The 25527-nt window shown below is 47.3% G+C and overlaps 1 protein-coding gene across 2 annotated transcripts; it reads right to left on the bottom strand.

The window, feature by feature from the left end:
• Positions 1-9556: 9556 nt before the first annotated feature.
• On the bottom strand, positions 9557-25186 carry NONO (non-POU domain containing octamer binding). Of its 2 annotated transcripts, none has more exons than XM_082488141.1 (12): positions 24971-25186; positions 24536-24710; positions 21837-22030; positions 20464-20765; positions 18222-18317; positions 16594-16790; positions 16236-16320; positions 14980-15082; positions 13588-13630; positions 12847-12956; positions 10417-10607; positions 9557-10317 (listed from the first exon to the last, which is right to left on the bottom strand). In XM_082488141.1, the coding sequence occupies exons 1-11, from the start codon at positions 25094-25096 to the stop codon at positions 10470-10472; spliced, it is 1569 nt and encodes a 522-aa protein (XP_082344267.1). In that variant the 5' UTR covers positions 25097-25186; the 3' UTR covers positions 9557-10317; positions 10417-10469. The 2 variants fall into 2 exon arrangements, with proteins under 2 accessions (XP_082344267.1, XP_082344268.1); XM_082488142.1 differs by having other exon boundaries at positions 24581-24710.
• Between the last annotated feature and the right edge of the window lie 341 nt (positions 25187-25527).

Below are 25527 nucleotides of genomic sequence, written 5' to 3'. Positions count from 1 at the left end.
TGGAGGGGAGGAAACATATCACCATCAGACCTCTTTATACCTGTATATAAACCCACTTCCAACCCAAAAGCAAGGAAGGAAATGTGGAGGCACTGAGGAACGGTCACACCACCATGAGCCATGTGGCTTCAAGATGATGCCTCCCTCAAAGGACTGCAGTGCCTCAAGACACCATAAATGACCCAGTGGTCCAAAAGGCAGGTAAAAAACCGCCTCTGCTCAGGCAGGAGGGATCACTTGAGACCCGGGAAGCCAGGCAGAGCCCTGTGACAGGGAAATTTGCAGTCCGAGGGGCTGGGCAGAGCTATAGGGTTTCAGATCCCCTTGTCCTTTCCACGGGCTGTCACACGGTTGCAGCTGTCACCGTCCCTGTGCCAAGGAGAATCCAGAGCTCAGATTACTTCCCTGACCTCGGAGAAAACGCCAAGGGGATGCTGTGGCTGACCCACAGGCCAAGGCTCGTCACAGCGGGATCAGCAGGCAGCTGGGGGGGCTGTGGCTGGGCAGAGGCCCCTCAGCATCCCAAGAGCAGCAGCACTGCTCTGCCCTCGCCCCTCTGCTGCATCACTGCAACCGTCTGCAGGGAACGAGGTGGCTGGAAAGACAGAAGCTGCTGGGAACAGAGCACGGTGACATGCGATAAATTGGGGTGTCCTCAGCTCCCGGCCTAAGGGGAGGGTCCCCAGGGAGGATGAGGTGAGGGGGTGCAGCCTGGGAGACAGACAGGAGACATCCAGAAGAGGTGAACTCCAGGGGAACCGCTGTCAGCCAGCATTAGACTCGAGGCCCTGCTAGAGCTGGTGCTTTAAAAATCAGGAAAAAAGAAAGAGGCGACGAGGTTCAGGTGAGGGCCTGCACATCCACCACGCAGCAGCTAGTTTGAAGCCGTGTCTTCGGGCAGTTGCATTCGGGCCACAGGACTGCATTACTAGGTCTGGCCCTCCTCCGGGGCAGAGCTCCAAGTCAAGCAGAAGTCACCACACAAGCAGGGCCAGTCATGACCAACACCTCCAAAACAGCTTGCAAGGAATGGGCCAGCTGAGAATTAAAAATAAAACCTGTTTGATTTCTGGGCGCCGAATTTGATATATAACAGAACAAAAAGGAAGTGGAAAAAAAGGACCAAATGATTCTCAAACCCAATTTAATGTGTTTGCCCTTGAACAATCAGGGTCAGTGTAAAACAGCCACCAGAGCCCTGGGCAGAGCATGCTGGATGCCTCCAGGGAGAGAAACGCAGCTCACCCCAACCCTTCGACCATTCGGGATGCTCTGTGGAGCTGGGGTAGCATAAGGGGAGTGCATTTCTAAAGCATTGGAATAGTTCCTCTGTACAGAAGGCTGGTTAGGAGAAGAAAAATCCCTGACATACATATTATTGCTATGTATGCTGCACAAAGCTCACAGGCAGGATTCACATTTTAGTTATTTGGGAAATGAAATCTTCCCCATAAGAGTATGTGCTGAGGAATTCTCCAGCAGACATTCTGCCTGGCTGCTCTTCTTCCGACAGTGCTGCTGAGGGGTTACGAACCAGCTGTTGGCCAAGAGCTCTGTACTGATTGTACTCAACCGCTCAGAGAACAGGTCTGAAAAAGACCAGAAAACCAACAGAAGTGGGGATGGGGGCAATCTGCCTTTCTCCATTCAAGAACACCACCGCAGCTCAGGTTATTACAGGGCTATCACCCCAAAACTCTGCTCTCACCAAACAAACCTTCAAACTGGAGCCAGCTGCCCAGCTGATGGGGATTTTCTCCCTGCAGTTCAGGTGGTCTCTTGTTCCCAGAGATAATTGTGTGTCCTCAGAGCTGAGCTGCTAAAGGAGCCCATTTATGCCAGTGCTCGCTCTGAAAAGGCTTCAAAAAGGGCGCTTAAGGCCTCAACGGGGAATAGTCCAAAAATAAAAGAATCCAGTCTACTCCTAAGACTGAGTTTTCTTGTCATTAGCTGGCATCCATAATAAAAAAAAAAATGCTGCCTGAAATAGCAGGGAGCATGGGGGTTTACAGGTTTTCCTTTGGAGGCTCCTGTTGCCTTAAAGCATGGTCGCTATGGTCAAGTTACCCCAGGGGAGATTTAGGATGGATGTTAGGAAAAACGTCTTCACCAAAAAGGTTATCAAACATTGGAACAGGCTGCCCAGGTGTTATGTTTTGAAGAACCCACAACAATTTATTGTCGTTTAGACAATTATTTTCTCACCCAATGACCCCTCCCCACCTGGGAAGGGGAATTGGGGAAAAAACAGGGAAACCTGGGGGTTGAAATATAAACAGATTTAATAGAATAAGACTAAATGATTAACATTAATAACACTAAAGAACCAATATTGATCCCGATACCAACATAAAATACACAAGGATTACCCTCAGCCCATTCTATGGGTAGAAGCCGTGTGCTCCCAGCAGTGACAGCCAATGTGGGACACTGCCAGAGCTGCGGCTGCGGGAGGAAGGGAAGGGCTCAGGGCTGCGGCACCGGGGCGAGGGGTTCTCAGGGTGGCAGCTGTCATGGGAATCATGGAATGATAGAATCATAGAATAGTTAGGTTGGAAAGGACCTTAAAGTTGCAACCCCCCTGCCATAGACAGGGACACCTCCCACCAGAACAGGTTGCTCAAGGCCATATCCAGCCTGGCCTTGAACACCTGCAGAGATGGGGCCTCAACAACCTCTCTGGGCAACCTGTTCCAGTGCCTCACCACCCTCACAGTGAAAAACTTCTTCCTAATGTTCAATCTGAACCTGCCCTCTTCCAGTTTAAAGCCATTCCCCCTCGTCCTATCGCTACATGCCCTAGTAAAGAGTCCTTCCCCAGCTCTCCTGTAGGCCCCCTTTAGGGACTGGAAGGCTGCAATAAGATCTCCCCGGAGCCTTCTCTTCTCCAGGCTGAACATCCCCAACTCTTTCAGCCTCTCCTCATAGGAGAGGTGTTCCAGCCCTCGGATCATCCTCGTGGCTCTCCTCTGGACATGCTCCAGCAGGTCCATGTCCTTCTTATGTTGGGGACTCCAGAGCTGGATGCAGTACTCCAGGTGGGGTCTCACGAGAGTGGAGAAGAGGGGCAGAATCACCTCCTTTGACCTGCTGGCCATGCTTCTAATGCAGCCCAGGATGCAGTTGGCCTTCTGGGCTGCGATTGCACACTGCTGGCTCATGTTCAGCTTCTCGTCAATCAGCACCCCCAGGTCCTTCTCCTCGGGGCTGCTCTCCAGCCATTCCGCGCCCAGCCTGTATTTGCACTTGGGATTGCCCCAACCCAGATGTAACACCTTGTACTTGGCCTTGTTGAACTGCATGAGGTTGGCTTGAGCCAACTTCTCCAGCCTGTCCAGGTCCCTCTGGATGGCATCCCTCCCCTCCAGCGTGTCTACCTCGCCAAACAGCTTGGTATCATCGGCAAACTTGCTGAGGGTGCACTCGACCCCACTGTCCATGTTGACGACAAAGCGGTTGAACAGTACAGGCCCCAGTACCAAGCCCTGAGGAACGCCACTCGTCACTGCTTTCCACTTGGATATCGAGCCGTTGACCGCAACTCTTTGAGTGCAATCGTCCAGCCAGTTCTTTATCTACCGAGTGGTCCATTTGTCGAATCCATGTCTCTTCAATTTAGAGACCAGGATATCGTGGGGGACAGTGTCAAACGCTTTGCACAAGTCCAAGTAGATGACATTAGTTGATCTTCCCTTGTCCACTGCCACTGTAAACCCCTTCGTGAAAGGCCACCAAATTTGTCAGGCATGACTTGCCCTTGGTGAAGCCATGCTGGCTGTCACCAATCACATCCTTGTTTTCTATGTGCCTCAGCAGAGTTTCCAGGAGGATCTGCTCCATGATCTTGCCAGGCACAGAGGTGAGACTGACTGGCCTGTAGTTCCCCGGGTCTTCCTTATTTCCCTTGTTGAAAATAGGGGTTATGTTTCCCCTTTTCCAGTCAGCAGGAACCTCGCCAGACCGCCACGACTTCTCAGATATGATGGCTAGTGGCTTAGCGACTTCATCTGCCAGTTCCCTCAGGACCCGCGGATGTATCACATCAGGTCCCATGGATTTGTGCACCTTCAGATTCCTTAGGTGGTCTCGCACTTGATCTTCACCTACAGTGGGTGGTTCTCCATTTTCCCAATCCTCGTCTTTACATTCTGCGTCATGGGCAGTGCGGCTGCAGTCCTTGCCAGTGAAGACTGAGGCAAAAAAGTCATTGAGTACCTCAGCTCTGTCTCTGTCCCAGGTAACCAGTTCTTGCGTTTCCTTCCGGAGAGGGCCCACAGTTTCCCTAGTCTTTCTTTTCTCACTGACATACTTAAAGAAGGATTTTTTGTTTGTCTTAACATCCCTGGCCAGTTTTAGTTCTATCTGAGCTTTAGCTTGTCTAACCCGATCGCTAGCTGCTCGAACTATTCCTCTGTATACCTCCCAGGCTACCCGCCCCTGTTTCCACTTCCTATAGGCCTCCTTTTTCCTTTTGGTCATGTCCAGGAGCTCCTTGTTCATCCATGCAGGCCTCCTGGCTTTTCTGCCTGCCTTCCTCTTTGCAGGGATACATCGCTCCTGAGCTTGGAGGAGGTGGCCCTTGAATATTAACCAACTTTCTTGAACCCCGCTTCCCTCCAGTGCTTCATCCCATGGCACCATACCAAGCAGATTCTTCAAGGGGCCAAAGTCAGCTCTCCCAAAGTAAAGCGTGGTCAGCCTGCTGCACACCTTCCTCGCTGCCTCGAGGATCTCAAACTTGACCATTTCATGGTCACTACAGCCCAGGCTACCCTTGAGTTTGACACTGTCTACCAGCCCCTTGTTGTTGGTAAGAACAAGATCCAGCATAGCTCCTCTCCTTGTTGGCTTCTCAACCACTTGGAGAAGGAAGATGTCCTCAATGCAATCCAAGAACCTCCTGGATTGCCTATGCCTGGCTGTGTTACCCTTCCCACAGATGTTGGGGTGGCTGAAGTCACCCATGAGAACCAGGGTCTGTGAACGTGATGCCGCCCCTATCTGTCTATAGAGGGCCTCATCCACTTGGTCTTCTTGGTTGGGTGGCCTGTAGCAGACCCCCACTGTAATGTCCCCTGCTCCTGATTTCCCTTTAATCCTGACCCTCAGTTGGCTCTTTATCCATCCCTAGGCTGAGCTCCATGCATTCCAGCTGCTCCTTCACATATAAGGCAACACCATCTCCTCGTTTCCCTTGCCTGTCTCTCCTGAAGAGCCTGTAGCCTTCCATGGCAACACTCCAGTCATAGGAGTCATCCCACCAAGTTGCTACGATGCCAATGAGATCGTAGCCTTGGAGGCATGCACACATCTCTAGCTCCTCCTGTTTGTTCCCCATGCTCCGTGCATTTGCATAGAGGCACTTCAGCTGTGTCTTCATTGAGGCTGACTTGGCTGGAGCAGCTGCAATTACTTTGCGCTGCTCTCCAGGCGGCATTCCTTTGCCGTGTATTAACAGTGCCTCCCCATTGGCTCAAGTTGGTCCAGGAGCTCCTGGCTTGTCTACGTAAGACTTTGAGCATGCTGCAGCATAGCCAGCACATATTGGATCTAATGGCTGCAGGCCCTCACCAGCACCGCATTCCTCTATCCTTGGTATGACATCCCTTGGCTGGTCACAAACAAACCCTGCTTCCCCCATCAAATCTAGTTTAAAGCCCTGTTAATAAGCCCTGCTAATTTCTGGGCAAAACCCCTTCTCCTTCTTTGAGTGAGCCAGCCCCCATGTGCTGCCAGCAGGCCTGGTGCCGTATAGGCCATTCCATTGTTGAAAAACCCAAAATTGTGGCAGTGACACCAGCCATGGAGCCACATATTAACAGGCTGAGCTTGTCTGTTCCTCTCAATGTCATTGCCTGCAATGGGAAGTAGGGATGGGAGAGACAGAACTCCTCAGCAAACTTTCTAATTTATAGTGAATGTGGTGTTGATGGCATGAAATAGTCCTGTTGACCAGCTCAGGTCAAGTGCCCAGGTCTCGCTCCTCCTCATCCCTGCACCTGGTGAGCTTGAAAACACTGCGACCCTGAAACCCGCACACCATCGCTGGCTACAGAGTAAATATTTTCACAAACTGGGACGCTGGAGTCTTCCACAAGTGGAAGCGCAGTTTCCTCAAGCATTAGAAGAGAAATTAGTCCTGTGTCACACAAACCGGGACACCAGGGCAGTGGTGGAATCACTATCCCTGGAGGTATTTAACAGATGGGCAGATGTGGTGCTGAGGAACATGGCTTAGTGGTGGACTTGGCAGTGTTAGGTTGATGGTTGGACTCGATGATCTTAAAGGTCCCTTCCAACCTAGACGATTCTATGATTCTACGAGCTCAGGCAGAGCAGAGTGACCAGGCTGTAATGAGGGAAAGTGGCCTGAAGGCAGTGTTGTGGCCTGGCTGAGCTCCCCGCTTTCTCCCTCTCTTTTTGGCTACCTCTGGCACTTGGGTGACTCACCAGGGAGACAAGCAGGTACCTTGAGCCATGACCCAGGCAGAAGAGGGAATGACAGCATTTTTCAACAAGGCCTCAGAAAATCACGTCTTCCTTCTTTCAGCTCCCACAGATAGCACACTGGAAAAGTAGTTTAGCATATTCCATCAATCGTAGCTTTCTATGATAAATGACAGCTTCTTGTGAGATGCACTGCGCCAGAAAAAAAAAAAAAAAAAAAAAAAAAGAGGGAAATGTTTATCTACTGCTTTGATGTGACAAAATTATCCAGGTACCGCTTGGGTTTTTCAGATTTACCTCTGATTCTTGCAAATGCAGTCACCCTTGTTTAAGGGGAAGCTACATAAAGCACAGGTTGTAGCTTCCAAAGCCCATAAATGACCAGGGTTTAAAGCTAAGAGCAAAGTAACATGGACCAGACTGCTCATCAGTCCTTGGCCTGGTATGAACTGATACTGTGTAAGTGCATTTTGAACAAGCTGATCAGATATGACAGCAAAAAGCAAGGGTGTCTTTTCATGACAGTCAAAAGATCATCATTCTGCAACTACCCAACGGGCAGCGATCTGGGAGAGCACGCAGAGGAAAGCATTCCCTTCCATGCACTGCCTGAATCTCAGCAAATCACAACAGTGCTTGCGCAGGGTTCAGCCTCCAGAGTTGCACTCATGACCTTATCCACGCTGCGTGAGCACCGACTGCAGCACCCAGAAGACTTCAGAAGACTGTGGCCTCTAGAAGTGCTCCAGAGCAGGGCAGCCCTGCTTGGTCCTGTGCCCAGCCTTAAATCCTTCTGCACTACAAGTAGTCCCAGGGGCCATTTCCTCCTGCCACATGCCTCTGAAAACCTTCGTAATGGCTTGCTTTACAATTTCATTACAAGAACTTCAGTCACAGGTTCTCATTTGCTTTAAAGGAGGCAACTGAAAATTGCTACCTCTAGCATTCACACCAGAGCATAGTTTCAGTTCTCTTCATAGAATCACAGAATGGTTTGGGTTGGAAGGGACATTAAAGATCACCTAGTCCCAACCCCCCTGCCCTGGGCAGGGACACCTCCCGCTAGAGCAGGTTGCTCCAAGCCGTGTCCAACCTGGCCTTGAACACCTTCAGGGATGGGGCAGCCACAGCTTCTCGGGGCACCCTGCGCCAGGGGCTCACTGCCCTCACAGCAAAGAATTTCTTCCCGATATCTAATTTAAATCTCCCCTCTTCCAGTTTGAAGCCATTCCCCCTCATCCTATCACTACATGCCCTTGTTAAAAGTCCCTCTCCAGCTTTCCCGTAGGCCCCCTTCAGATACTGGAAGGGCTCCAAGGTCTCCCCAGAGCCTTCTCTTCTCCAGGCTGAACCCCCCCCCCACTCTCCCAGCCTGTCTTCCCAGCAGAGGGGCTCCAGCCCTCCCAGCATCTTCGTGGCCTCCTCTGGCCCTGCTCCAACAAGTCCATATCTCTGCTGTGCTGAGGGCCCAGAGCTGGAGGCAGCACTACAGTGGGGTCCCACCACAGGGGCAGAATCCCCCCCCTCGCCCTGCTGGCCACGCTGCTAGGGATGCAGCCTGGGATGCCAGGGGCTTTCTGGGCTGCCAGTGCAATTTGCCAGCTCACGTTCAGCTTCTCACCAACCAACACCCCCAAATCCTTCTCCTCAGAACTGCTCTCAATCCATTCCCTGCCCAACCTGGATTTGTGCATGGGATGCCCCGGTCCACGTGCAGGACCTTGCACTTGGACTGGCTGAACCTCTCCACCCTGTCCAGGTCCCTCTGGATGGCATCCCTTTCAATCGCATGTCAGCTCTGCCATTTCCCTAAGGCAGCAACTTCTCTTTTGACTGCTCAGGAACAAGCAAGCCAGCTGAGCAATGGGCATAACGAGAGACAATACAGGCACCTGGGAGCAACTTCACAGTTTCTGCTAGTATTTCACACTTTGGAATTAAATGACGTACTTACCAAACACGCTAGGCATGAGTGAGCGTCTGCCAGCCATCTTCCAGACACAAGCCTCAAGAACAGATTCATCCTCTCCACAGGGCAACAGAAAAGCTCAGCAGCATTCTCCCCAATTTCTTTGTGATTGTGCAGTATTTAGCTATTGTAGCAAAAGTGCCAGGTGAAAAACATACCAAACTCTTAATCCTGTACCTACAGGTAAGTCACAATCCCCCTGCTAATCACCATCACATACTGTATCACCTCAGCAAACCAGCTACTAGTGCCAATGCTTTCAATGTGGAAAACAAAACAAAACAAGCAAAAGATGCAAAAGCATCAGCTGCAGTCTCTCTTCAATACAGCTTATCAATCATCCCATTCCGGGCTAATTATAAGCCATCAAGTGACAGGGATAAACCAATAAAGCCTCCAGAGTGATTATTTCATCTTTCCCTACTTAGAATACCTACAGGACAAAACCCTCATTTTTTAAGGTTATTGCCCAGGTAACATTAGGCATCTCAAGGTGTTTACATCTTCCCTATCATGTCACAAGTCTGTAAGGCACCTCCTTATGCTCATCAGCTGTAACTCTTTCTCCCTCGCTTTCCCACCTAAATTTCTTCCTAAGCTTTCCCCCTCTTCCCAGTCTCAAGAGCCTCAGCGCGAGAACACAACTCAGAGAAGGCTCCTGGCTCTACAGATTCCCCCACCTATTACACAAGAAAAAGCCATACAGTTCCCTGTTCGGAGTCCTGTGCACAGCAGCTCAGAGCTCCACAGAGGAAGGTCTGCATCCAGCCAGAGGCAGCTGCAGCACAGGGCAGAGACGGACAGACAACTTTGTACTGTGCAGATGAGGCATGAATTGTGACACATGAACACATCCTGCGTCCTCCTTCTCTGCATCGACACCACAGAAACAGTCTCGGTGCATCAGGAGCTCCCTTACTGCCTTCCCAAATGCTAAAGGTCTCATCCCAACGCACAAATAAAATTCTTCCCGTGACAGGCAGAACTGCTAGAAAATTCTCAGGGGTTGGACACCCTCTTTATAAAGCCATGCAAGAACAACTGGTGCACCATAATCTGCAGCTTGATTTACTTCAATCCATACATACTCCTTTTTATTAAAAAAAAAAAAAAAAAAAAAAAGAGACAACACACCAGATAAAAAAGGCTTAAAATCCACTTTAATAATGCATTCCTGTAACATTCCTCAGACAAACTCAAACTTGTTAGTGGGACAATTACAGCTTGTGTTCAAACAGTTTACACTAAATGAAAAAAATCTTGTAGTACTTCTACACAAAAGACAGGCAAGGTTAAGATTATACAAACATTTGTTTCGGTTAAATCTTCAGCATGAGATACAGTATCTTTGTCCAATAGATTGTACTTTACTACCAGTAAAAATAAACAGCGATACAACACATTATCAAAAAACCCATCCAAACAAAAGCCTCCCAGCCATTCAGGCTGCACGTGACGGTCAACTACTTTAAAGAAACAGATGGTCCAGAGAAAAAGAATAGCTACAAGTTAGGAGGAAAAAAAAAAAAAGAAATAAACAAACATAAAAATCTCCCCCAATTCACTACATGATGGATCATTTGGAGCTATATAAATTTACAGAATCATGGGAGCTGCAAAGTACCCAGATGCTGCCCTAGTTCTCCAGGGAATTCCCTGTGCTCTTAAGCAAGGTACACTACGCTAAAAAAAAATAAATGCCAAGACATCCTGCAATTTTATCTAGTTTAGTCTCAGGACTCCGGCTGCAAATAGGAAACCTGGAATGGTCATGGCATTGGGGTCCTTGCCAGATTTTACCGTTCCTGAACAACCGTGGCAGCCTCCCAGAATCCATTTTTTTCACATTGAAATTAGAGGAATGCACCACATGAAATTTTCTACAACCTTTACCAGTCAGACTGCACTCCCCTTCTCCTAGAGTGGCTTTACCAAAACAGGCCCTAATGAACTATTTTTTAATATCCCCCCCCCCCCCCCCCAGCTGAACCCTGTATGGCCTGCCAAAATTCCTTTCCTCTTTGGGGCGCGTGCAGGGGGTAGCTTAATCCCATTAGTATCTGCGACGCTTGTTAGGGCCAAAGTCACCCCCTGGATTTCCTCTGTTGAAGGCAGGTGGGTTCCCTCCCATTGCTCCGAGCCCTTCCATCGTGCCACCTTGGCCAAAGCGATCTGCGGGCGGTGGCGGAGTCTTGTAACGAGGATGAATGCAGAAGAGGCAGGAAGAAAAACAAAGAAAAATAAAGGGCAGTTAAAAGCTGTTTGAGTTGATTCAAATTCTACCAGGATTCCACAATTCCAGGGGACCTTGCGACAAACCTTCACCCCACCAAAAATATCCCCAAAGCTGAACTGACAGGAGCATTGCAGGAGCAAGTCTCTTTCCCCACGTAACTTGTAGTCAAGCGTACTGGAATACAGCTTGCTCCATCTCACAGCCTAGTGCCCCGCTGTGGAGCACATGAGTGATGCAGTCTGGGAAAGGAGAAGTTCACATTTCCAGCATACTCCTTCCCCCAAACTAAATGCAGGTGAGGAACGTACACTGGCACTACAGCCTATCACCACCCCCTCACATATACAGTACTCCAATTCCAAAGTAAGTCTTCAATACTAGTCTTGTGCCCTCACCGTATCCTGTTATTTCCATTCCTTTGGCTCTCCCCTCTCCCAGCTGGGGCCTCTTCCTTCCAGCTGGGAGAAGATGATCAAAGGACAATTCAGGTCGGAAGGTACCCCAGGAGGTCTCTAGTCAACCTCCTGCTCAAAGCAGAGCAGGCTAGGAGGTCAGACTAGATGAGTCACAGCTTTATCTGGTTGGGTCCTGTAAACGTCAAAGGCTGATGACAACCTCTCTGGGCAACCTGTTCCACTGCTTGAATGTCCTCATGGTGGACATGGTACTTTCCTCAGGGAAGGCAACCACCGCCTCTTCCTTCCCTGTAGACTGGGACTAAGTGACAACACAGAACAGAGCTGCTTTACACCAGTCTCCTGGGTTCCATTTATTCTTTGTCCACAAGGTTTCTAGCAGCGATACATATATAAGTAATGCGATACATATATGCACATCATAACTGGTATTAGTCTGTAGATGACACCACGGCATTGCCTGGTTACCCAGATTTCAACAGAATTGTCGACGGGGAGGTCCCAGGGACTCCCAGTGCTCGCTCTGCTGGCAGTGCAGGGGACACACTAGCAGTAACACAGCACTCCCTTTCCGTTCCCTACAGATGAAAAAATCCCAAGTCATCATGAACTTTTCCCATAGGACACGTAGCAGGGAAGGGCACTGCAATCACTCCAAGCAGCTGGAGCAAACATGCAAAGTAACTGCTCCCTACACGAATAAAAAGCCGGACCAGTGGACCAAGTAACTCCGAAAACCAAGCGCATGCCAGAATAAACAGTTTCCAAAAAGACTGTATGTATTTCTGGCCATTAGAGAAACAGCTTATTGCTTTTTGGTCTAAATGCTACTACTTCATCATATTGATCTGAACTTGCCTCCCCTTTCCATTCCCCTCTTCATCTTGCCCCTTGATTTCCTCTTGTAGTATGCATTCCTTTAGCCTCAGCTGGTCCATTGTCCCTACCACTTCGGTCCAAAAGCTTATAGCCAAATAAAACTGTTCTTTATGACAACAAGATTTCCATAGACACAACAGATAGTGGGAATAGTCTAAGTAGAAAGGTTTGCAGGAAAATAGTTTATTAGACCAATTGATATAAAAGAAGATGAACTTTTAGGACAAACTGGACTATGACTGCTGCCGTTTGTGCTGCTGACTGGAAGGGCTGACGCTGCGAGAGGACTGATCCTCTCTATGACAGAGAGGAACGACAGATGCCACAGAAACCACAGTCTATTGTGGTAAAGTTTATAACAAAAATAAATATAAAAAAATTTAAAAAGGCAAATAACTAAGCATAACCTCCACTGATTCTTTGCTCTTTACCTCCCAAGCAAATTAGCTGAACTCATTTTAGCATACTCACTATTACCATACTCATTTTAGCCTATGAGCATAGGAGATAATTGTTTTTAAAACTGGTGATGGGCAGAACATTCCTGAAAGCTTGGCTTAATGCTGGCAAGAATCTACTTTCAAAACATTCTCCTTCAACAAAGTGCTTCCCATTATGCCATTTGAAAAATAACCATATATTATTGCTAAGATCATTTTAACAAATGTTTTAGCACTAGCTGTCTTGGAAGTAGAGTAAGTAGTTATTAGACTTGGCTCAATCTCCTGAAAATTACCAACTAGTATCAAGGCAAGATTAACTTCTAAATATTTCAGCAGGAGTTAAGCAACAGGTCTAGGTAGACAAAAAGCTTCAACTTTAGCAGCATAGTGCATAACAATGGAAAAAACAATCTGCATTGCAAAAGTGTGCACAAAAAGCAGATGGAGATACATTACCATTCCCATGGCTCCATCAGGTATCATAGCTCCAGGACCAGTTGCAGGAGGTGCAGCAGCTGGGACGTTGGTACCACCCATAGCTCCTCTATTGTTCATGCCAATGGTACCTGGAAAAGGAAACTGAAGAACAGTCCTGGGAGACACAGTGACTGGGGTCTACTCATCACTCCAGAGCCACAAAACACCGGTAAGCTCCCTGCGGCGCTGTATTCAGAGATAAGAGTCCTAGCCTATTAACTCGCTTTGCACTATTAGGTCAAGACAAATTGATCTTGCATTCTAGGATTATCTGAAACTACAGCAGGCTCTACCACCACCCTCATTAACCACTAAGCTCCTGTTGCCTTTTCACTTGCTCTTGTACGTGTGGCCTGAAACTCTAAATCATGTAGTCAGAATATGGAAATAGAGTCATCACGATTATTTCCTGTGCTCAAGGTCTAGCTCTACATGTTGTACCAGCTTCTGTATCAGTACAAGCTTCTGAAGTGCACTATAGCTCTGACAGCAACTTCAGCCAAGCCTTTTGCTTATGGAACCGAGTCTTTCACAAACGTACAGTACTGCCTCATACTCAAATTGCGTTATGTTTCCTGTCACATGAACGCTTCCTGTCACTGAACTGGGAGGAGATTACTATGACTGAGTTTTTAAATGAAATAAGACTACTCCAAAACTGTACAGATTTTGTAAAGGAGGAAAGGAACACGCATAGGAACAAAGACGGCCACCTCTTACCTCCCATACCCATCTGTCCCATTCGCATGTCTGGTGGCTCCCTCTGGAAGAAGAGACACTCATTTCAAATGATAAAAATTCAGGCTTTTTAAAAACGAAATTATACAAATTCAGTGAGTTCTGGGGTTTAACTACTGAAAACTGTGTAGAAACGTCATTCCCAGGGTAAATTTCAAAAGATGATCTGAGCTACCTTCACAAGATTAACAGCTGAACAAACATGCTGAAAGACTCTTTTTCACAATTACAGCAAAACATCCAGCAGCAAAGCTACGCATGCAGATTTTACCAAACAGCAGCAGAAAGATATCTGGTATCTCAACAGAAAGATCTGCTGAGCAGCAGTAATGCATTAGATAGAATGAATTTTGCTACCTCCTTAGCATAGCTAAGAAGCTTTTCCTGTTGAAAGGAATGCAAGCTTACATAAAGACGCAGCACCGGGTCACTTGCATTAAAACACAAGTTAGTGAGTTCAGTTTCTCTTTTATTAACTAAGCACAGGGGACACACCACAGATCTCCCTTGCTGCAAAGCCAGCAGTACCTCACTTGAGTGAGGGTACTACTTTTTCCACGGTGGGAACAGAAGAACAGATTTCCCTTCATCTGTAGTCTCAGTGCCACTATTTATCATACAAAGGCACTATTATTTAGAGAATACGCAGGGTAATATTCACACATTTAGGTCAGTCACATGGTTTTGGCCCTTTTGGTTTGACGTATATTTAGCTATTTTGCTTAGGGGCCACTTTTTCGCTAGGATACATAAACACTTGTCACCCAGTTGCATCAATGCCACTGTACCACCTTGATAGCACTACAGCTGCCTCCACAACAGAAAGTTGCTGGGGCTGGAAATGAATTGTAAGACAGTCCTTTATTGAACTAGAGATATTGCTATTAGAAGGCAGGTTACCACACGTTTAACACTACAAGAAAATACCCGACCAACTGACTTTTAAGCACAAGCAACTATCATGTCTGCAGCAGTGCCTCAAGTTGGGATCATTTCATCTGAGCACGACTATGACAGACTGCAGGCTAGGGATACAGCCAGCGTATGACCATAACAGGGTTCTGCAGCAGTACTTCAGGACAATACATCTTTGTTATTGTTACAATAAAATTAGTTAGTGTATATTCTTCTGAACAGCAAGACAGCTAGTGAGGGTCTTACATGTACAGCAGTGGGACAGTAATGGCAGTATTTATATTTTCCAGACTAAACTGTATTAAGATTGGAGAGAATCAACCATTTAGGGCAGGATGCACTAAAGATGTAGAGTCCCTCAACCAACAAGTTAAGCATTAACAGAAAGCCCTGTGCTGTGGAAAGCCAAAAATCTTGTGTCAGTGTCCAGATGTAATGGGAACATAGATGTACTCATACCGCATCAGCAAAATTCCCTTTAAAGCCTTCCTGCTGGCGTCTCATCATCTCTTCTTGCTGCCTTCTCATTTCCTCTTCACGGCGCCTGCGTTCTTCCTCTTGCCTGCAAAGAAGGTCCAAGGATGCTCAGCACAACACGCACCAACCATTTGCATGACAGTGTAGCAGTGCTGCCTAAGGGGTCCTGTTTGGAAAACTACAACTTTCGGAACATTGCTTTGCTGACGCTGTAAAATATTAGGTACCTCATGATGAAAACAGAAACATGTATGCCCATTTCCAACACTTTCGAGTTTCAGGAGTTCATTATAAAACCTAACACGAGGACACCCATGTGTGTGTCTCATGAGGAGCAGCTGAAGGAACTGGGGGTGTTCAACCTGGAGAAAAGAAGGCTGAGGGGAGACCTTGTCACTCTCTACAGCTCCCTGAAAGGAGGGATGTAGTAAGGGGGGGGTCAGTCTCTTCTCTAAAGGAAGAAGTGATAGGACAAGAGGAAATGGCCTTAAGTTCCACCAGGGGAGGTTTAGTCTGGATATTAGGACAAAAATCTTCAGTGAAAGGGTTGTCCAGCACTGGCACAGGCTGCCCAGGGCAGTGGTGGAGTCACCATCCCTGGAGTTATTTAAAAGACAGGCAGACATGGTGCTGAGGGACATAGTTTAGCAGTGGACTTGGCAGTGCTGGGTTAATGGTTGGACTCGATGGTCTTAAAGGTCTTTTCCAACCTAAATGATTCTATGTACACAGTGGTTCCCAAATACATGCTGACTACATGCAATACAATGCATACAAGCCAGACAGTTCTCAAGCCTCTTCTATTACAGAAATAGCCTGGACATCTTCCTGGAGCTTCTCAAAATGACCCTGAGACAAGGAAGAGCTGGAACAGAGAGAGAAATCTCCAAGACTAAGTTACCCCCCAAACAAAAAGGTAGATGCTAGAATGGGGTTTCCCAACCTGCAGAGCTGAAGCTACCAAATCACTACACAGATCTTAATTTTTTATCTGCCTCGGTCAAGGAGCTAAATGGAGACACATAACTGTAAAATCCCATATACTCATGAGTGGAAGAAACTCCTAACTCTTACATTTTAAACCAACTGTATGCTCTCCCTATGAACAAAAAGGCCCAAAATAACAGCCATGCTTCAGGTAGTAATTAAATTGTCACACTGAACAGTTAAGTGCACTGAAGCAGCATTTCATTTCATAGTATTACAGATTCCCAGCATTTCATAACCTGCCCCCTTACCTGAGTTCCAGCTGTTTACGTTTTTGTACTTCTTGGTTATGCAATTCCTCCATTCTCCTCAGCTCTTCCTGGCGTCTCATTAAATCTGGAAAAGACAACAGTAAAAAATACAAACTCATCTCCCATGCCACCTCTTATCAGTTCCTGAACTAGAACCATACACACAAGAGAATAAGGTAACAGAGCTTCCAGCAATAGAGCAACATCAGTCCATTCATTTGCTGCTACCATGCATGGTTACAAGTCAAGCAGCTACACCCCGGCTCACCTCCTGTGGGCTCTAGCCCGTCTACTGAGCTACCCACCCCTGGATGCTGCATCAGGACGTTCCCATACTGTATTTCTCTTTGATTGGTACCTTGCCGCATGAGCATGACTTGGTGCTCATGGCGAGCTGCTTCCATTTCCATTTCCAGCTTCTCTCGAGCTTCCTTGATGTTGCGGTCTACTTGTTCTTGCTGCTGCTTCTCCATTTCTATTAGAGCCTTCCAACGCATGGCATATTCGTACTCAAAGCTGCCAGGCTGTGCAAATCGAGGAGGCTGCTCACGCTCCCTGTCAAACAAGGAAGAGCTAGTGATTGCTTCAACAGAGCAAGGAGGAACCAAGAAAAATACATTTGTGTGTTCAATGCAATGGCAGACCCTTTTAACAGTTAGAAATGCATTTCTTAGTGCAACAAATAAGGAACCACTTCGTCTTCTACTTTCTCAAAAATAGCTATGCCCGATATACCAGTTTGTCTGCTCCTTGGGAATCATCTTATTGAAAGGAGAAACTTAGGCAGAATCCTGCTGCAGGATTAATTGTACATGGAAATCGTGTCCTGTCCTACTCCGTAACAAGCAATGACACTGCTTTCATAAGACACCAAAGGATTCTGTGTAAAGACATTTAGAAATACTCTTGAAAGAAAACATCCTTTGCTCCTGCTTGCACATCTTATGGACAGATCCACTCCAGAACCAAACACTGCCCAAACGTGTGTGTTTATTTCGCTAATCTCTGCAGCCCCTGCACCTGGAGCACACGACTATTCCAAGTGCAGCCTCCCAGTTCCTCAAGCTCTCATCTTCCTTACTGGAAAAATTCACAAGCTCACACGGTTTACAAACTCCCACTGCTTGGATCACATGATACATACATACACTGGGAAGCCTTCAAAGACCATGGCCTTATAGCTGGATAGCTCTACAATCTCCTAATGCTATTCACACAATTCCTTAAATTTTCACTGTGGATTCAAATCTGTTTCCTCTACGGACTTTCAGTAATACTTGGAGCAAGTAACTTCAATCTTTGCTTCAGCTTCTCATCTCAGCAAGGTGATCTCATGTTATCTCAAACTGACAAGATTTTTCATTCCAACAACAGAAACAGACTTATGAAAGAGACATGGAGACTGCCAGTCTTATCCAGCAGTGGGGATCCAAACCCACTGCTTTCTTTCAGCTAACCATGGCGAGAGAACAGCATACACAATTCTCTTTCTAGAGTCACAGAATGGTCAGGGTTGGAAGGGACCTCTGGAGATCATCCACTCCAACCCCTCTGCCAGAGCAGGGGCACCTACAGCAGTGGCACAGGATGGCATCCAGGCAGGTTTGGAATGGCTCCAGAGTGGGACTCCCCCTTCTCTGGGCAGCCTGTGCCAGTGCTCTGCCGCCCCCACAGGAGAGAAGTCCCTCCTCAGGCTGAGATGGAACTTCCTATGCTCAAGTTTGTGCCCATTCCCTCTTGTCCTGTCACTGGGCACCACTGAAAAAAAGACTGTTCCCATCCCCCTGGCACCCTCCCTTTAAGTATTTGTAAGTATTGATAAGATCTCCCCTCAGTCTTCTTTTTTCTAGACTGAAAAGACCCAAGTGCCTCAGTCTTTCAGGTCACATTTACAGAAAAAAGGAGGACTTTTAGTAGCACTGATGAGCCACCCTCCTAGCACTGAGGCACCATGTCCTAGTCCACAGGCACATGGCAGCCACATACTTGTGATATTGCTGGTTTTTGATGACTAGTTTCTCTGGTAGTCCCTCTTCATCATCATACTGATCCATGGGCTCCACAGTGACAGGCCGAGGGAATCTGTAAAGAAAAGATGAGGTGCTTTCAAGGAAATTCAAGAATGAGCTTGCAGCGTGGGAAAGCACGTGTACTGTGTCTGAACTTATAAAATACTGCTTTTAGCATCACGCAAAGAAATTCAGAGCAGCTGAGGATCTCAAGCAAAGTGAAACCAGAAATCACTTTGAACACCTTCTTTCTTTCTTTCTAGAACAGGAGCTGAACTGTTAATCAAAATCCTTGTTGAATCCAAATGAAAATTGTATTGAAAGAAGAATACTGGTTACTGGTTCAAATTAGCAGCTTAACTGGAACCTGACATCCTCCAGTAGGATCTACTCAGCATGAAGTCCTGTAGTCCCTAGAGTCTGTCTTTTCTCCCTTTCCTCCCTTGCTACATGGCCAATCATGGGCTGCACAAGTCCTTACGTGCCTTTTTATAACTGCCTAAGGTGAGGAGTAACTACAATGGTCCTCACTGGAGGTGGCTGGTTGTACCATTCAGTCATACCCTCCTGATGAGAGCACCACATGCTATTACTGGTTGGGTCCTGTCTGAATTTACTCCCCCCAAGAAATCCACTGGTGCGCTCCACAACGCAGACACTGCATGTGTGTGCTTCTGTCCTCCTGGTTTTTGTGTGCAGAAGGAAGTATTTAACAGAAGTGTTCCCAATCTTTGAATTAGCTCCCTACCACAGTACTGACACTGCTCATCCTTAGCACAAAGCAGCACCGCAGCTTCTTGTTAGCTCCTCAACCCCATTTGCCAGAGCTGGGGAAATGGAAGAGAAATGGTCACGCTATGCCAAGTTGCAAGTGGTGCCCAGACTCCAGCAGGAAGGCAGGATATGAGAGGCTAAAATCTTTCCCCACAATGTAGCTTTTCACTTCCATGTGACATGTTCCATTATTAATAGTCTTATTTTCCAACATGAACCAATTCCAACCAGTTTATCTAGTCGTTACTGTCATGAGCTAGGACAAACCAGAACAAATTTAATCAAAACCAAACCGTAACTAGAAATAAGCAACATACTGGTTTGCTGTCCTAGGTATCAGAATCTAATACGCTGACAGCTACGAAAAGATTGAATGTTTCCCTCAGGTGCTCTCAGTTATACACTGGAAGTGATTAGTTTTGCATGATCGCTTTTCAAAATTTGTTTTCATGGTTCTTTCAGGACATAGACTTCTGAATCAGCAAAAGCTCCCTAACAGCAATTCTCCTGCAGAGCACTACACACTATGCTGGTTATCCCCAAAGAGTCTCAAGAAGAAAAGCAGATATTATAAACAAAAAACAGAACACCTGCTTTTTGAAACCGAACGTGCTTGTGGATGGCTGTGCTGTATGCAGGCCTCCAAGAAAAACAGATAAGTGAGAAGCACAAAGCTTATAAAATTACTTTAGAAATTAGCAATATAGCCCCAATTTCAGGAAGTATTCTATTCACAAATTCTAAGTGCATACATACAAAATATACAGTAATTTTCATTACCAAGAGATCAACAACAGCTCCCTCTTAATAGCTAGAGCAACAAGCTGTGCTCTGTGGAATGCATGTAGAATTCGCCATTTACTTGAGCAAGTTCGCATAATTGCAATAACGTGCTTTGTTGCCTTATGATATTCAAGCACAAGGAAAGCAGTTTATTATGGTGAAAACTCAGAATAATCCAATCTATCTGACCAGCTTCTCCAACAAATCCCATGCCCAGAGTGGTGGATCAGCATTTCATCCCAGCAGTGCATGCTGTGAATGCTCTCATTCCGAGACTCGCCTCTGAAGTGACCCAGAGCGCACAATTAACACACTTGAGCTTTGTTTCCAACAAATGATATGGATGGTCTCTGTAATAGCTCCTGCTTCTTACAGGCTGCTTTAATTGTCCTAAGAAGGTTTTATCAAGAAAGAGCTTCTCAGCAAGTTGTATGCACTTACCCGACTAGCAGCTTTCCAGAAGAAAGTTTTCAGACCCAAGTTTCAGCACAGACTCGCTCTTTTTGGAACAAAGCTAAGATCTCCCCAGGCAAATCACCTCCCACCTCCTACCCCGTATCTCATTTGTCCCACTCTGGTGTTAAGAAACATTGCTCACAAGCCAATGCCACCCATCAACCAGCACAAACGCTAGTATAGCACTTCTCGCCCTCCACACTTACGTAGTTAGCAGGAAAGACCCATCACTACATCTATCCAGGGCTTTCCTAGCAGCAGGCTTCCCTGAGAATTCCACAATGCCTTTCCCAGAGGATCGTCCTCTGTCATCCACAATAACCACAGCCCTTTCCACCTGGCCAAACACTGAGAAGGCTTCCTCCAGGAGCTCATTGGACACAAACTGAGGCAGGTTCCTGACTGTCAGCGATGCGCTGTGGCAAGCAAAACGCACTCTTAGCTGCTTCCCACGTAGAGGCATGTTGTCTAGTTCCACCTTTGCAATCTCTGCCAGAGTGCGAGTTTCCTGAAGATAAAAAGAGTTATCATTAAAACTCTCAATTCAGTACAGAATCAGCCGGTCGCAAACATAAGAGAGTCACAAGCCTATTTCCCCCCAACAAGTACTTTACATAGAGGAACAAATAATCCTCACCCAGGAAGGTAAAAAGTGGCCTAACAAACCACAGCTATTCTCCATCATCAATGACTCTAGCTGAATAGGCACGTACAGAGTTTGGGGGAAAAACAAACAAAAAAAAACCCCAAAACCACAAAACCAAAACGTATCAGACCTAAGCTTAATCCAACAGCCAGTACAAACTAAATGATCATTATCTATCAGATATAATTATATCAGGGCTACAAAGCATGCTTTTTGTAAAATACAGAAATACATTAAAAAAAATAAAAATCAAGATTCAACTATTAGCTAAGTCTGGTAACTGTGAAAGGAAATGTTGACTGTATGACAATCCATGAAAGACATCCTATGCCAGTTTCACACCCTTCCACTTATTTAAGTCACTACCGAGCAGCTACACCACAGCAAAGCACACCAGACTGGGATGGGAACCTCACGGCCCATCCACTTACCCTGGAGTGTTCAGAAAGGTAGTACATGAGCCAATAAAGTATGAGAACCATTACTCCATGTTGGTAGCTATCTCCCTCCTAGCCACGCTTCAACATGATCATCTAGAGATCTCCAGCCTCAAGAGCATTCATCACCCCAGTTATTATGCATGACAACCTACGTTCATACAAATTCCATGTTCATGCCCTTCCAGAAAATGGAAGTCCACCTTATTATAGAATAGCATCATGCTCGTGTTTTCTTTCTGTTTTCTACCAGCTGACTTCAGAACAACTATCAGATATCTCCTAAGTCCTGCCACAAGCTGCCTGAATTCACATTCCTTCTCATAACAAGCTCTAGAAAAAACACTTGTAGCAGTTGATCCCATATTCCAGGTTACAAAAATCAACAGCAGGCTTAATTAGCAAGATATGTGAACATCTACTACTTTCATTAAGCAATACTTCTCCAGCATGCGTCATTGCCACAAAACTACCCCAAAGGTAGCAAGTCACTCACCAGCCTGATAAAGCCAAAGCCTTTGTCCTTGTGTATGAAGACTTCACCTGCCTTGCCATACTTCTCAAATAACTTTCTCATCTCTTCCTCTGTAATATCTGGGGGCAGATTCCCCACAAACAGACGGCTTCTTTGGGTGAAGGTCTTTTCACCAGGTTTCCGGAAATTCTTCAGGTCAATAGTCAGGCCTTCATCTGAGGGGAATAAGGTACACAGCTGCTCTACAGTTGGGGGGATAAATTCTATTAGGTTTCATCACAGTGAAAACAGAGACACAGGACATTATAGGTAACACCACCCATTCACTACAGTCTCAAACCTCTCCAGCCATCTCTACAGCAACAAGGGGATTTTATTTCAGAATGGGCCCATATTCTTTTTAAAGAAAACACGTGCCTGGACCTCAGTGCTCATTAACACCAGTGAAAGAAAGAACACCACCAGTGGAAAAAAAGAACACTGCAGCTTGAAATAAAGTCAGACACTTCATTCAACTTTCAGAGATTTGGTCAAGATGACTGGCCCGCAACAAAATCACCTGTAGTCACAATACAGGATTTTGCTATTACAACCTGAACGATTACAGAAAAGCCACAGTTTGGCCAGCAACCAGATTTGCACTCAAAAAAAACCCCAAAACAAAAAAACCCAACCAACCAAAGAAGATATCTAGAAAAATAAGCAAACAAGTGGAAATTTTGCCCAGACAGATAACATTTGAGATAGCTGTCCTTCTACGAGATGGGATTTGGGTTCTAGAGTCTTGGGTTCTAAGCTGAAGAGAAGGCTGGAATGGTGAAAATAGTGAAAAAACACCCCCAAAACCAGCCATATATGCAAGACCCCAGAAACATTACAAAGATCATTAAAAAAACCCCAATATATATTCATTAAGTAATGCTATATCTAACACTAACAAACAGGAGAGATTATAGGAACATCCTCAACTCCCCATGTGCATATACAGTCTTTAACCTTTAATTCAGCAAGAATCCAGCACGATGCTGGAAGCTCTGCTATACACCAGTCACAGGGGTGGTTTTATCATCACTCTACCATTTTCTTAAATGTATACAGAACTTCCAAAACACAGGTAGCAAGCCATAGAAAGCAATTCTTTTGCTTTGCAAAAAGGACACACATCTCATGGCCACACATACAAAATAACCTACAAACACGAGTGGCTTGATTCAGGCTACAAAGCACGACACTAACCAGGAAAGGCTATTTATGCAAAGACAACGCATGCAAGACATGCAAGGACAACTCTTTTGTAAGCACAAGCACACCTCCATGGCTAACACTAAAATAAAATACTAAGACTGACAGTGTATCTATAGAAGAGTAGCGAGAGTAAATTATCTACTTCATACAGCAAGGGAGCATAAGCCAAGAGTTTTGTCTTGTGAACTTCTTCACACCATTTTCAGAAATATTTAGGGATCAATCTGTGAATACACTAGGAGGGACTTTCGTCAGAGTTATACCACTATCACTGTTCTGCTTTAAGTAGATCCACTCAAAGGAATGTGAGATACAGTTGCTCACTATGAGCTGATCCCTGTGAGAATACCACAACATGGTTTATGTTGTGTTGTTTCCAGCCTGACTGGAAACGGCCTGGTCTGACACCCTTGTCTCTGTTATCCTCTGTGAACTGATAAGGAGCCTGTTTAACAGGGCCACCTAATCAAAATATGCAGGAATTTTTTTACTAGCTCAGTATCTCTGTGCGTGTGTATATACCGTTAAATCTGCAACTTTGACAGAAAAACCAGAGAAATCATGCAAAGCACATGTGACTTCTACACGTTTTTAACAGCCAAAAGTGTCCAAACTTAAAAAAAAAAAAAAAAAAACAAACAAAAACAAATAACCTAATACAATGAAAGCACTTCCTCCACCAAAAATGCTAATGGCAAAGCCTTGCCGCCATGCTTCTAAACTATCAAGTTAGATCAGTTACGGCCCCCGAAACCATTAATACATATTGTCTCGGCTCACAAGCACCCCCTCTGTATCCCAAGTACCAGAGCTACAGTCCACACTAATTAAAAACAAACCCGGAAACATGCTAGATTAGAGCAACAGCCACCATTAATATCAGCCGGTACTTGAACACTGAAATATTATTAAATAAAACTGGGTATCTCCTGGTCCCTCCCGTGTAAAAATTTAGTCTTAAGTGGTGACTACAGATTGCTGTAACAGTGTTCTTACTACTACTGTATCTTTACAGATCACCAATTTGTTTAGCCAGCATCTAAGGAAACCTGTGTTGAGAAGCCATCTGTTATGGTTGGGGAAAAAAAGGAAACAGGGCCAACGGAAAACAGGCCGTCTCCTATTTGCGAGGTTTACAGAAACACTGTTAAAGGTTCAGAGATCTCCAAACTCCTTAAGTGAGCTTTTCTTGACAATTTGAGACAAAGAAGGAGTGTCTCCGTCACTGCCTGGTTTTGGGAACACAATAAACTTACAAACAAAACCCCACAACCCAAAAAAACCCAGCTGCGATTCAAGCCACTGTCTCCCACAATGGGGAAAACCTGACTGTGACAAGCGAAGAGCGAGGAACTTGAGTTTTGAAGTTGGTAAATTGAAAGAAGGGGTTCTGCTCGTTCCCGCCCAGACCTGTCGCCCCTCATAAGTGACCCCATGTCCCCTCCGCACGGTGGGGGCGGTCACGCAGCGCCTACCCAAAGCGGGGCCGGACGGCCCCCCGCGGCGGGCCCGGGACTCACTCTGGCTGTTGGCCTGCTGCCCGTTGGCGGGGACGGAGGGCGGCGGGTGCTGCTGGTGCTGGTGCTGTTTCCGCGGAGCGTGGTTCTGCTTCTCCATGTTGAAGCCCTTGTTGCCCTGCATCTTCCCCACCTACAAGCAGACAAGACCGGTCGGCCGCCACCCCGGAGCTCCACGCCCCCAACCCCCCCTCCACCCCTATGAGGGGGGGGGGGGGGGGCTCCCGCCGCCGCCGCCCGCCGAAGCGGCCGCGTGCAGCGGCGGGGCGGGGCGGGCCGTGCAGGCCGCGGCGGGCCTCGCCAGGGCCCCAGCGGCGGCGACGGCCGCCCGGGAGCGGCCGCCCGACGGCGGAGCGGAGCCGAGCCACGGTCCTGCTGCCGCCGCAGCCTCACCTGATGGGGAACACCGACGCCGAGGCGGATCGCGGCCTCCTCGCCCCGCAGCAGCCTACAGAAGAGCGCGCGCGCGCGGCCGGAACTCGCACAGCCTAACCAACTGCCCGCCACCCGCGCTCCCATTGGCCCGCCGGCTCCCGGCTCCGCGCCGCCACTGGCCAGCGCTCGCTGCCACTCACAGCCGCTGCCGCGGTGGGGCGGGACTTAGCTGCCCTGGCGGCCCTCCGCCCTGAGCCGATTGGCTGCGCGGCGGCGGCGGCCCGCCACGCGCGCGCTGCCAATCATGGCGGCGGGCATCACGCTCGGGTGAGAGGCGAGAGAGGGACAAAGGACCCCAGCGAGCCGCCGGAGCGCTCCGCGCAGGCGCAGTAAGAGGGAAGGGGGGGCACGGCGCGCAGGCGCGGCGGGGCCGCTGGCTTTAAAGGGACAGCGGCGGGGGCCGGGCCGGTGGCGGGAGTGGCGTGAAGGGTGGCTTCTGCCCCGCCGTTACCGGCAGTAAGTGCCGGAGCCTGGCAGAGCCGCTCGGGTCTCCGTAAGGCGCCGCGGGTTAGCGG

The sequence above is a fragment of the Vanellus vanellus genome, assembly GCF_965231255.1.
Source record: "Vanellus vanellus genome assembly, chromosome: 10".
Lineage (NCBI taxonomy): Eukaryota > Metazoa > Chordata > Aves > Charadriiformes > Charadriidae > Vanellus > Vanellus vanellus.
This window is presented reverse-complemented; position numbering and strand designations above follow the sequence as displayed.

What these genes read in the sequence shown, in the direction of transcription:
- NONO (XM_082488141.1), bottom strand. Translation starts at nt 25,096, where the DNA reads ATGGGAGCGCGGGTGGCGGGCAGTTGGTTAGGCTGTGCGAGTTCCGGC. An exon ending in GGGTCTTTCCTGCTAACTAC is followed by an intron (nt 18,318 to 20,463) that starts GTAAGTGTGGAG and finishes TTTTCTTTACAG; the next exon opens with ATTCCCTCGGCCTGTCACTG. An exon ending in CTGATGGAGCCATGGGAATG is followed by an intron (nt 10,608 to 12,846) that starts GTAATGTATCTC and finishes CCTCGTTACAAG; the next exon opens with ACTCCGCCACCGCCCGCAGA.